Source organism: Hypanus sabinus, chromosome 15 (assembly GCF_030144855.1).
Source record: "Hypanus sabinus isolate sHypSab1 chromosome 15, sHypSab1.hap1, whole genome shotgun sequence".
Classification (NCBI taxonomy): domain Eukaryota; kingdom Metazoa; phylum Chordata; class Chondrichthyes; order Myliobatiformes; family Dasyatidae; genus Hypanus; species Hypanus sabinus.
Window position 1 is genome coordinate 47,676,243 of NC_082720.1, and position 13,879 is coordinate 47,690,121.

Consider the following 13,879-nt stretch of genomic DNA (forward strand, 5'->3'; position numbering starts at 1 on the left):
TTGATTAACTATGGAATGACTCAGTATATTAAACATTTTAAATGACAGTCTTGCTATTTTACCAGGTATACTCAGTTGATTTATTTATTATGAAATTTTTAAGATATTTGATTTCAAATCTTAGTGAAGTTCCCATATAATGTGGCATTGCTTCGCTATCTCCCACCACTACCCCACTACCAAGAAAAGCAAAGGGAAAGATACCCCCTTGATATTTTTCATCTGTGAACATGCCTCTAATTTTAGATAATTTTAATTTAAAATATCTTACTTTAAATATTCTATTAAAAAGTTACCGACTTTTCAAATGAGAATATGTCAGCACTTTTGGAAATGCTCATCCTGAAGCATTCCAAAAATATATTATGCCAGGGACTTTCAATTATGTCCTTAATAATTTACTATGTGTTAATAGTTTTCCTAATTGAGTGATTTCTTTCAACAACAGCTCAGCTTCTCTTAAAAGTGTATAAGCTGCAATAGGCTGTTCTGAGGAGTTTTCTCTCTGGTAATGGCTACTAGAGATGAATCAGTTTTCTGGTTACCACTGTAGAATATCAATCATTCACTCAATATTCCCTTTTTTATAAGGTCAGCGGGACTAAGGTGAACTGTAGCTTGAAAAACCTCTGGGGTACATGATTCAATCATCTGTTCACTTACTGTTATGTGATACTATACAACAGTAAGAACATATTTTCTTTAACCAATTCTACTTTCTGAAATCAAAAACAAATTCTAACTTAAAAATATTGATTAACTGTTAAATGAATTAACAGAAATTAAACATTTAAATCAATTGCACAGTTGTAAGGAATGAGTTTTCATGTTACCATTGAATTACTTTCCAATTTTACTGAAACGCCTTTCCCAGGACTTTTATTTTGAAGAGGATTATTCTGAGCCCACCATGGACTTTATTATTTAGCACTAATCATTTATGAACTCATACATAATTTATTTTTAGTCCTATATACTGTATGGCAAAGCCTACATCAATACTTAGAATGCTAAAATTGTCCAGGGAATACGCCCTTATATCTCCTTCCTGCCACCTGGTCCTTGGTTCTATTCAGAATTCTCTTACTCGTTGAACATAGTGCCTTTTGTTTTATAGTTCCTTTACTAATTAATGTTGTCATTCCATATATAGAGTCAAGCAAAGTCATAAAGTGACTTTGGTGAAGTCGGTGAAGTTTGCAGTTAATGATGGTGATATGTTAATAATACAGATCGACCACTTCAAATCCGGGAATCAGTAATTGGCACTGCACAAGTTCCCAATCATTCCAGATTAGTGGTGGTCAACCTGTTTAACTGCAAGTTGTGAAAAGGAGGCCTGATGAATATATCTCTAATTGCCTTTACATGGATTTTTTTCCACATAACTATTCTCTCAGGAAAGAAACAAGACAGTAAAACAAATATCTTTTACTGCTGAGGTATAAATGAAATGCTGTGCTCCGTTGTGAAATATTGAAAGCGGCTGCTTTGGGAAAAAGGGTGTGAGTTTATAAATCCACAAAAAGAAGAGACTACAGCACAAAACTTTGCGCATCCTGATGGTTGTACACTGCCAGTATGCACACAGCACCAGCTCTTTCTGACATCAGCCTGCTGTAACAGAGTTCATTGTTTCTAAAATTGAGAACCATTCAATACCATCGATTTTCTCGATGAAAACTTGCCACTCCAGACCAAGATTGGGACTTAGGATAGTGGAGGTTGCAGAGGGGTCCTAGGCCTGATCTGTGCCTGGAATCAGGTTGGATCAGATTGGCAAGCAGCTTATCAGCCATGTGGAGGCAGAGGAAGATGGGGGTAGGATGGTGCAGGCTTAGATTATTGATCAGAATTATGGCCTTAGATTTGGGACAGTCAGACAGGATCAGGGCTGCTGGTGGGATAGTAGATCAGGGAAAAGATTGGGAGATGGATCGATTGAATCGATAAAAAGCATGGTGGGCCTTGAGGGAGGGAAGTATTGGAATCATCAAAACCGTTGATCAATCAGTCAAAGATCTGGGGGATTCAACTTCTGAACAAGTTGAATCTGGGTGGGGATTTTCTAATCAGATCTGAGGCCTACAGTAGGGAGTGGCAACATGTGAGGGTCTGGGCAAGAGATGTGATGAGTGAATGGAAATTGGGGTTACTTTCCGGGGTATTAGAGATTGCAGGTTTCCATCCTGGGGTGAATGGGTGGGGTATGAAACAGTAGGCTATGAGGCATTAGACTGATGTGGAAGTTGCTGGAGGTTTGTTTATGGAAGTGGGAGAGGCAGGGGTGCTCTCCGTATATAAGGACTTGAAGGAAAAAATGTACCTTTAATGGGGTCCTGCCAAAGAGATTTGCCCCGAAACATCAACTGTACTTTTTTCCATCGATGCTGCCTGGCCTGCTGAGTTCCTCCAGCATTTTGTGTGTGTTGCTTGGATTTCCAGCACCTGCAGATTTTCTCTTGTTTACCTTAGTGGGATTCAAATCTGGCATTACACGAAGACCGTACTGCCTTCATTGTTCTGGAAATTTCTAATGATGGATGTTCCCAGAACAACATGGTCTAATTTACACTGCAGGCATTGCACAGGGAATAATGTAATTTGATGTATTTCTTGCTATTTACATTTGCATTTTCTAAATTAAATGTTTGCCTCCTAGGTGTTCTGAAATGCCAAGGTCTTTGGGATATGGCATTTAAAATTTCATCATGCAGTCAAGCTTCTTAAAACTTCCTCTACCCTAATGCTTTGTGTGACCCAGTATTTAGTTTAGTTTGATCATGGTCCTGTGAAGTGCTTTGAGATGATTTATCCAGTGTAAGGGTCTCAGTAAATGCAATTGATTTTTGAGATTGTCTTGTTTTAATAAGACATTTGTTTCATCCATTTTGTGCTCAGACTGTTGTACCCATTTACACTCTTTGTGACTGTATCGGAACTGTGTTGTGAATGAAGCCTGCCACGAGTTTGCCTATGACTCCGGATGACTTATTTACCTACTCCCCGTTATGCCACTGGCATTTAGGGCAGCTTGAAGGTCTTCCATCTGTGTCTGTATAGAAGGAGTCTTCATTGCTGTTTCCATAACAATTGGTTTTTGACCATTCAGGATTGTTAGCCTTGAGATGAACCCTCTAACCTGGAGGATTGGAGGACCACCCTAAGTCTGGTCTCTACGCTTTGACCTGTTTGCCATGGGTGACCCTACCAAGAGCCAAAGCTCTATATATGAAGTGAGTGTGTGTGTGTGTGTGTGTGTATATATGTGTATATATAATGCCCTTCACTTGGACAACATCGGTGGCACGGAGAGGGAAGACTTGTAGCTTGGGCAACTGCCAGTCTTCCATTTAAGAAACTTTCCAAGGTGCAACTCCATGGTCTAGCAAGACTAGCGGAGGCCTATACATATATATATATGTAATATAATATATACAGTATAGCATCAGATCAGTGCAAAAGGAAATTTAGATACTCGGAAATGAAAGCAGTTTGAAAGTATAAGCTAAAAGCTTACTAAAGTAATTAAGAGACAATGCGTAACATCACTTCCTGGGAGTGCTTGGAAAAGGGACATGCAGTATCTTTGGGCACAATGGGGGGGTTTCCAAAAATGGTTGTCCCCTACAGGAGCTTGAATGTGTTATAGATAGTAACTATCATATTTTAATTTGAAACTGTAAATAGCTTATGAAGCCTGATTATCGTATAGTATTCTGTTAGTGACTGAACTTTCATATATAGAATTTTTTAAAAAGTGCATTGTGAAGTTATGATGGATTTATAATTGTGGTTTCTTTGAATGAAATTGACATTAAGGAAAGAACAAAGCACATTTTAGTTTGTTTTGATAAGATAGCTTCATTATGTACATCATTTTTCAACAAGGGTGGTGAATTTTTATCTCCAGTACAGGAAATCATAAATCTAATCATACCACCCAGCTGGAAGTGGTTTGGAGGAAAGGTTTGTCCAGAGTCTAAAGTACGCACTGCAGGCAATGTCAGAACATGCTACACTGACACTGAATCAGAAGTTTTCCAATTTCTTCTTTGCAAACTCCCCAGCCAACAACTCACCTGCTATGCTGTTCCTGGGACTCTTGGACCTCCTCAAACCCAATCTCAGTAGGAGTATGCAGGACAAACAGCTGAGACAAATTGAAGGCTCCTCAAACATGTTTCACTTCTGGACAAGCAATCCTGGCAAAGAGACCACAGAGATGATGAAAAGGTGGTACTTGGAAAGATTACCTTCCTACATAGTGGAGATCATATCTGGTGTCACCCAGAGACAGCACATCGATCAATTGAGGAGAGCAGTGTTAGTTGTTAGAGAAGAAAAGTGCCCAGAGCTGTCAGAACCACTTCCTGCAATCTCAGGATCAACTACTACAAGCAGGAGGGAGGAAGCCCCAGAACCTGACATTGTTTTACAGCCACAATTCTCACCTGCCAACTGAGTGACCCCCACTCCACCGTCAGGAAAAATGTTATTTATGATGACTGGAGAGTAATATGCTGCATATCTGAATTGAGATGCATTCTATATTGTGTTGGAGCTTATCCCTAAGCAGGGAGGAATGCAGAGTGTTTAATCTTTCAGTAATATTTGATTAATATTGTAAATGTATTGTTTTCCTTGTTTGTTGACTTAGTTCATTATGGGTTATATGTGAGACGTACATGAATGGCATACATCATTATGCCACTATGTCATGTGAGTGCCACACTGAAAAAAGGGGGGAAAAAACTAAGTAGGCAAGTATCCTGGCTCCTGTGTTTTTCTTTCAATTGTGTTCCGGGAACACAAAACCTCACTGACAGGTCCACAGGTTAGAGTCCTAAACTGGAGCAGGCCTAATTCTGGGAAAATAATAGATGACATTCTGGGCAAAGATCCTTTAACGGGACTCCTGATGAAAGGTTTTAGTCTGAAACATTGACTGTTTATGCTCCTCCAAGTTGCTGCCTGACTTGCTGAGTTCCTCTAGCATTTTGTGGGTCTTGCCCAAGGTTTCTAGAATCTACAGGATTACTTCTGTCTGGGGAAATCAAGCAGGATCTAGCAGAGATTGATTTGAAGTGAAAGGAACAGATGGCAAGTGGGAAGATTTTAAGAGTGTGATAGCAGGAGTCCAGAGGCAGCATATTCCTGTTAGGGTAAAGGGACACCGGGCAAGTTTAGGGAACCTTGGATAATGAGAGATATTGAAAGCAATGGTCAAGAAGGGAAAAGGAAGCATACATCAGGTTGAGAAGGTTGGGGACGAGTCAGTCCCTTGATGACATAAAAAATCAAGAATACTTTTAAGAGGAAAATCAGGAGAGCAAAGGGAGGTAGGATATGGTTCAGGCAGGTAAGGTTAAAGAAAGTCCCAAGAGATACTGCAGGTACATTAAGAGTAACAGGATGCTTAGGGGGAGAGTAGGATTTGTTAGAGATCCCCAGGGCTGAATATGTTGTGAGCCACGGTAGATAGGTGGGATTTTTTTTCCTCTTTTTTTTAACGAATATTTCTCTTTGGTGTTTATTGAGAAGAAAATTGTGGTTGGTCATGGAATGGGGGAAACAGTAGAGATGTTTTGGAGAAGAGGATTCTACAACCTTACAGTGCATTAAGGTGGATAAATCCTCAGCACCTGACTGAGTGTTTTCTTGGACTCTGTGGGAGGCAAGAGAATAGAATGTGGAGGCCCTCGTGGAGATACTTGCTTCATCGTTGGCTGCTGATGAAGTTACTGAAGATTGGAACATAATTAATGTTCTGCTGTTTAAGAACGATAGTGAGAACAAGCCAGAAAACTACCGGTTGGTTAGTCTGACACTAGTAGTGGGGAAATTACCGCAAAGAATTCTGAGGTGTGTCAGCATTCAGATTGACAGGGGCATCAGCATGGATTGGCGTGTGGAAATTTATGTTTGACAAACCTTTCAGAGTTTATCTTTATGAAGAGGTAACTAAAAAAGTACAGTAAACGAGGATAGGGTGGTGGACGTCGTTTATTTGGACTTCATTAAGCCTTCAATTACTGCTCGCATTCTAGGCTAGTCTGAAAGGTCAGGGCCCATGAATTCCAGGGAGAGCAGATCAGACGAATTCAAAACGTCTTGGAGATAGAAAGCAGGGGGTGGCGGCAGTAGGTTGTTTCTCAAAATGTTGGTCAATGAATAGTGGAGTGCTGCAGACCAAGAAGTTTTCAGATGTCACAAAATTAGGAGTTGTTGATAGTGAAGAAGATTATCAGAGATGAAGGGGGATCTTGATCAATCAGGGAAGTGGACCAAGGAGCAGCAAATGGATTTCAAAAAAACTCAAAACAGATTGGTGAGAGAGTGCATTTTGGAAAATGAAACCAGCGTAGGACTTGCACTGTGAATGGTAGGACACCAAGGAGTGTAATGGAACAGAAGATCCTAAGAGTACCAGTATGTAGTTCATTGAAAGCAGCATCACAGGTGAAAAAAGACAATTATCACTGTGGCCTTTGTCTGGTCATTGAATACATGAGATGGGGCATTCATCATGTTGCTCTTCTAGAAGTCACTGGTGAGGCCGCACTTGGAGTACTGAGTACAGTTTTGGTCACCTTGTTTTAGGAAAGTCATGGTAAACTCGAAAAAAGTACAAAAAAATTTATGGGAATGTAACTAGGACTAGAGGGCTTGAGTTATCAGGTAAGATTGGCTCAGCTATGTCTTTATTCCTTAGTGGAGAGGAGAATGAGTGGTGGCATTATAGAAGTTTATAAAATGATAGCAAGCGTAGATAAGGTGGAGAGAGGTAGTCTTTTCCCCAGGGCAGGAGTGTCCAAAACTAAGGGGCAGCATACTGTAGGTGTAGGATCAGAGGGGAAAGATTTAAAAAGGACCTGAGAGGGCAACTTTTTCATGCAGAGGGTGATGTATATGGAACGAGTTGCCAGAGGAAGTGACTGAGGCAAGTACAATAGTAATATTTAAGCAGCACTTGGATAGGTACTTGCAGGGGTAGGGTTTAGAGGAAACTGGGAGCAGAATAGTTGCATGGATTCTTTGGCTAAAGGATGTCTATCCATATATTGCGCTGTGACTCTATGATATTGCCATTCTCACTGAATTGTGCAGGTGGCTGCCAATTCTTCTACATCCTGTTCCATCCTATTATCACAATACTGATATTTCAAACTACCTGGAGATGTCCTGAAAGTGATGGAGTGGGGGCTATGTAAATGAGACTGTTTTATTTCTTTATCTCCAGTATAATTTGCTTTCCTTTTGCTGGTGCTGGCTTCATGCTCAAGGCAAGACAGGATGGATTTTCTGAGTTTCTCATTCACGTTGATCCACTTTGGCAGAATGACCAAGGAAAGGCCATTTCGGTTGAAGTACAGCCCTAAAAGGAGCACAAAAGATATGGGTATAAATTACATACACCTTTGCAAACAGCCACATATCTTACTAAAGGAAATGGAATTCTGGGCTTCATAAGTAGAGGCTTACAGTAGAATTTGTGAATTCATAGAGACCTGATGAAGGGTCTCAGCCCAAAACGTTGACTGTTCGTACATTTCCATAGATACTGCCTGACCTGCTGAGTCCCTCCGACATTTTGTATGTGTTGCTCTGGATTTCCAAGATCTGCAGAATCTCTTGTGTTTATGGTATACAGTAGAAGAACAAGTATGTTAGTTTGAAAGTTTATGAAAACACTATTTTGGGACTATTGTACACAATTCTAGTTACCGCACTTCAGGAAGGATGTGAAGTTCCTAGACAAGATGTACAGTAGATAAGATTTAGGAGGTTTAGAGTGGAGAAACTGAAGTTATTTCCTTTGAAGACTGTTGAGAGGAGACTTCATAGGGGTATACAAAAGGAGCTCAGTTCAAATAAAATGAAGTAAATTGTTTATATTGACAGATAGCTCCAGGAACATGTTTTAAATGATGCTCGTTAGATACAGGAGGGATGTGGTACTGTGCTGATGATCTGAAACTCACTGTAAGAACATTGCAGCTCACTATGTCTAGACAAATATAGAGTTTAATTTAATTTCACTTCTCAGCAACTCTGCAGTTCATGGTTCTAGTGCTCTTCCAGGTTCCTCTTAACCACACTGAGGGTTTCTGTTTCCATCACAATCTAAGTAGCGATTTCCAGATCTCTAGCACTAATCAAATGAATATTTTCTCAACCTCCCTTTAATCCACTTTCAAAGTTTGAAATAAATTTTATTATTAAAGTACATGTATGTCACCATATACAACCCCGAGATTCATTTTCTTGTGGGCATATCAATACATCTATAGAATAATAACCATAACAGAATCAATGAAAGACTGCCCGACTAGGATGTTCAATCAGAGTGCAGAAAACAACAAACTGTGCAAATGCAAAAAGAGGAAACAATAATAATAAAGAAATAAGCAATAAATATTGAGAAAATGAGATGGAGAGTCCTTGATAGTGAGTCCATAGGTTGTGGGAACAATTCAGTGATGGGGTAAGTGAAGTTGAGTGAATTTATCTCCTTTGGTTCAAGAGCCCGATGGCTGAGGGTTAACTTGAATCTATTCTCACCCCACCTTCCTTCAGTTATTTTTCAAATGGAAATAGAGTGAACTGTCTTTCTCTCCCTCCCTCCTGATGAAGGTTTTGGGACAGTTAAGATGCAGCTGAAACAGTAGTCAGAGGCTTATCCTAATTCCTTAAGAAGGATTCAGGAAACTCTGAACAGAAAGACATTCCCTACTCAACAGAAGCATCCCTCATGATAATCTGCACAAATGAACTTTTGAAGGTAATGCATAACCCTTGATGGAATCAATCCATTGCTAAAGTTAATACTGAACTTAAAACTATCGTTATTTGGTACTATTAGTAATATCACTATTGAGAGGCATTTGTCCTGATGCTGACTTTCCACATTGCCTTCTGTCTGGCAGACCCTGACCTGAGTGGACTGCGTGATCTTGAAGCCTTACACAAAGCCGTTGAACAACAGGTGAACAGAACCAAGCGGGTGCGAAGACATGATAGAGATGATGACTATAACATCGAAGTTCTTCTTGGAGTTGATGACACAGTGGTGCAATTCCATGACAAGGACCATGTGCAGGAGTATCTCCTGACCCTAATGAATATAGTAAGTGTACTTGCTAATTTCTTAACTGAACATTTATTGTCAACCCCTGAATAGTTACAGGAATGAAGAATGTCAGATACAAGTTCTGTCGTTCAGGTAGGGACAAATGGAATCTATTGCATAGAAGATAAAATCATTTTTTGGAAACAATTGTGTAGAAAGTTGATCAATTAGAATGTACCTTCTATAAGTAAGTAATTCAAAAGTTGAGTTAAAGTATATCTGTTAGTGGTTATTTAATGCAAAATTGGGAAATTGAAGCAGGTATTCTCATGCACAAATCATATCGGTGTCCATGTTAGTTTGATTTCATATGAAGAACTGATGTTAATACTCACGTATGTTTCACTTCCACCTTTACCATTATAAAATGGAGATTAAAGGTGCAGCCTGTTATGTGGAACAATCCCTGTATGTCTTTGAATATGTTGTGTTTCTTTGTTGCTATTATCATTCTTATCAGAACAAAATGCTAGCACTGGGACATCTGACAGAACACCCTTAGAAATTGTTCTGGGACATTCAGACTCCTACCAAAGTACACAGGTGTGTTAAAAATAGCAGGTAGTGTTTTCTTTTGCAATTAGTAGCTGAGTTGCTCATTGAAGAGGTGCCTCAGTGTTGACAGCACTCTCAGCATCTATGACAGGAGTTGTTCAGATAGCCTCACATGGTGGGCAAAGGACCTTGTGGCATGAGACAAAAGTGTGTCCATTCGTAACATCTTATCCCACAGGGTATTGAGAGATGCTGCATACTACTGAACCTCTCCAATAAACAACATACTGGTTGTGTCAGGCCTCCCAAAGCTGTAAGCAGTAAGTCCTTTGGCTGCACTCTCACGCCTGGACTGGTCACTACATTAAAATCAAAGTTATGTTGGTCTTAAACTTCCTCTCGACAGGATCTTCCCAAGTGGCTGCTGCCACGTATCCTAACTTTCTGCTCACTGCAGCATCAGGTAAGTCTCTGTGTTCATGTAGATATGAATTCATCTGTTTGATTTTGGTGAAGAGAAATTTGCGTTTTAGCACACTCTGTGACCTTTAGCAGGGGCTAACAGGCCTAAGTTCTAAGTGTGTTTCATTTAGAATTTTCAATGGCAATAATTTTCCTTTAAAGAGTAGCAAAAGCAACAAAGAAGCACAATACATTCCTCAGTAAGTGTTACATCACACCCTCAACTTGAGTCTTGTAGATGTTGGAAAAACTTTGAGGTATCAAGAGATGTGTCAAGTGCTAATGACATTGATGACACAGGAGGGTGGTTAGAGTCACCCTTGTTAGAGATGGTCATTTGTGCTAGGAATAACTAGGATGAGATGCAGAGCGAGGGCCACTTTTCATCACCGCCATGGTTCAAACTTGGACCAAAGACCATTCCGGAGGTTAGGTGAAAATGACTGCCCTTGTCATCAAGGCATAATTTCACCATGGCCTCCAGGAATGCAGCAAAACAAAAGCTAAAAGGCTTTAAGTTGAAATAAGCATTAAATGAAAAGCATCATTGGTCTCCCTAAAATGAGATTTGATTTCATCCGTGTAGGGGAACTGTGAGGTACCTAACAAGCCAGTGTAGATGTTCTCCTCTCTTGTGCTATATTCTGCACAATCTCAAAAAATGGACACATTAGCCATTGGAAGAGGAACAAGGAGCGCAGGGCCTCAAGAAAAAGAGTAAGGAAACAGCTGGAAAACTCTCTGCTCAGCTCCCATGGCCAACTGAGCACAATCAGGCAGGCATTAGCAATGTGGGGTTATAAGGCACAGGTCATGAAAAATAACTTTTGTAAATCTCACTGCAAGTGAAATTCCCTTATGCAAAGTAATTCTTCACTTCAACATAGTTTGTTTATCAGCTTGGGAACCCATACAGTCCATAAAACCCTCTTACATACAGCTGTGCAAATCCACAGACATTGAATATAACATCAATGAATGAATCCCTGTTCCAATTAGTTTAAAGTGCATTGATTGTCAGAGTGTGTATACATTCTGCAACCCTGAGATTGGCCTCCTTACAGATAGTCACTAAACAAAGAAACCCAAAAGAACCCATTAAAAAAAAGACTGTCCAACACACAATATGCAGAAAGAAAAAAAATCATACAAACAATAAAAGCAAGCAACGAGCATTTAGAGCTGAAGTCCATGAAAAGGGAGTCTGTCCACAGACATGATGCCACAGCCTCGGTTCAGGTTGGAGCTGAGTAAACATCGCAGAGCAGTCAGCTGAACGGCACCCCCGCCTCTGGCCCTGACACCCTGACCAGGGAAGTGGCCTGGTCGAGGGAAGTGCCTGGTGTGAAAAGTGCTAGTTTTTGGCTCGAGAATCTTCGGCGAGGAGACCACGCCAGGCACAATTGCAGAGGGTGAAGACATGACCGCTAAGCTGATTCAGTGTGCTACGTGCATGATGTGGGGGGTCAGGGACACTGATGGTGCCCCCGGCTGCTACAGCTGTGGAAAGTGTGTCCAGATTCAACTTCTGAAGGAGCATGTTGCAGCACTGAAGAAAGAACTGGATGACCTCAGATTTATCCGTGAAAACGAGGGTTTTCTGGACAGGACCTACAGTGAGGTTGTTACACCGAGGATACCGGAAGAGAGAAAGGGGACAACGATGAGGAAGGAAAGGATGCTTGAAGTACAGGAGGCCCCAAGGGATGTACCTCTCGTAAACAGGTTCACCTTCTTGGAAGCTGTCAGGACAGAAGATACTGCCAGTCTGAGAGGCGGACAGGTCTACGAGCCGAAAATTGGTGCAGAAGCAGAGCTGAGGAGTCAGACATCAGGAAGAGCCGTGGTAGTAGGGGACTCCATAGTAAGAGGTACGGAAAGGGGTTTCTGCAGCAACAGGCGAGATTTAAGGATGATGTGTTGCCTCCCTGGTGCTAGGATCCAGGACATCACGGACCCATTGCAGGGAATCCTCAAGGGTGAAGGTGAACAGCCGGAAGTGGTAGTGCATGTCGGCACAAATGACATCGGGAAGAAGAGGAAGGACATTCTGCAGTGGGACTTCAAAGAACTCGGCTGAAAAGCAAGACTTCCAGGGTGGTTATCTCTGGTTTGCTTCCAGTTCCTCATGCTGGAGAGGGCAGGAACAGGGAAATAATGGATCTGAATGTGTGGCTGAGGAACTGGTGCAGGAAGCAAGGATTTACATTCTTGGACCACTAGGATCTGTTTTGGGGTAGGGATGAATTGTACAAAAGGGACGGGTTGCACCTTAATAGGCGGGGGACTAGCATTCTGGCAGACAGGTTTGCCACTGCAACACGGATGTGTTTAAACTAAGTAGTGGGGGGGGGGGAGGGGATGAACTGGAAATATAAAGATGGAGTTAAAGGGAAAGTGAAAATAAGAAAAGTTAAAAAGGACAACAGAATCAATGGAGTAGAAAGCTCAAGAAAAGATCATACAGTATGGCCAAGTGAAATAGGAATTGATATGAAAGGAGAGGGGAGTACCGAATTAAAAGTATTATATATGAATGCACGAAGAATAAGGAATAAAGTAGATGAGCTTGAGGCTCAGTTGGAAATTGGCAAGTACGATGTTGTGGGAATAACTGAGACATGGCTTCAAGCGGACAGGGCCTGGGAAATGAATATTCAAGGATATACATCTTATCGAAATGACAGACTGACTGGCAGAGGGGCTGGGGTGGCTCTGTTGGTGAGGAATGATATTCAGTCCTTGCGAGGGGGGACATAGAATATGGGGATGTAGAGTCAGCATGGTTAGAACTGAGAAATTCTAAGGGTAGAAAGACCCTAATGGGAGTTATCTACAGGCCCCCAAACAGCAGTCTGGATATAGGGTGTAAGTTGAATGAAGAGTTAAAATTGGCATGTCGCAAAGGTAATGATACAGTTGTCATGGGGGATTTCATCATGCAGGTTGACTGGGAGAATCAAAATGGTACTGGACCCCAAGAAAGGGAGTTTGTGGAGTGTCTCCGAGATGGATTCTTAGAACAGCTTGTACTGGAGCCTACCAGGGAGATAGCAATTCTAGATTTAGTGTTGTGCAATTAACCGGATTGATCAGGGACATGGAGGTAAAGGAACCATTAGGAGGTAGTGACCATAATATGATATGTTTTAACCTACGATTTGAGAAGGAGAAGGGAAAATCGGATGTATCAGTATTACAATTGAACAAAGGGAACTATGGAGCTATGAAGGAGGAGCTGGCCAAAGTTCAATGGAACAATACCCTAGCAGGGAAGACAGTGGAACAAAAATGGCAGGTATTTCTGGGAATAATGCAGAAGGTGCAGGATCGGTTCATTCCAAAGAGGAAGAAAGATCCTGAGGGGAGTAAGGGGCAGCCGTGGCTGATGAGGGAAGTAAAGGGCAGTATAAAGATAAAAGAGAAGAAGTATAACATAGCAAAGATGAGCGGGAAACCGGAGGACTGGGAAGCTTTTAAAGAGCAACAGAAGATAACAAAAAAGGCAGTATGCCAAGAAGAAATGAGGTACGAAGGTAAACTAGCCAAGAATGTAAAGGAGGATAGTAAAAGCTTCTTTAGGTATGTGAATTGCAAAAAAAATAGTTAAGACCAAAACTGGGCCATTGAAGACAGAAACAGGTGAGTTTACTATGGGGAACAAGGAAATGGCAGATGAGTTGAACAGGTACTTTGGATCTGTCTTCACTAGGGAAGACTCAAACAATCTCCCAGAGGTAATATGGCCAAAGGAACTAGGATAAAGGATGAACTGAAGGAAATTTATAT

General features: G+C 41.1%; 1 protein-coding gene across 2 annotated transcripts in view; it reads left to right on the forward strand.

Annotated features, from left to right (window-relative positions):
• The window catches only part of LOC132405482 (A disintegrin and metalloproteinase with thrombospondin motifs 2-like), a 274,937-nt gene that overhangs the window by 165,172 nt on the left and 95,886 nt on the right, over window positions 1-13,879 (forward strand). For both annotated transcript variants that reach the window (XM_059990318.1, XM_059990319.1), the window contains exon 4: window positions 8,931-9,130. In XM_059990318.1, coding sequence (XP_059846301.1) covers window positions 8,931-9,130 — 200 coding nt within the window. The remainder of the gene's footprint in view (window positions 1-8,930; window positions 9,131-13,879) is intronic.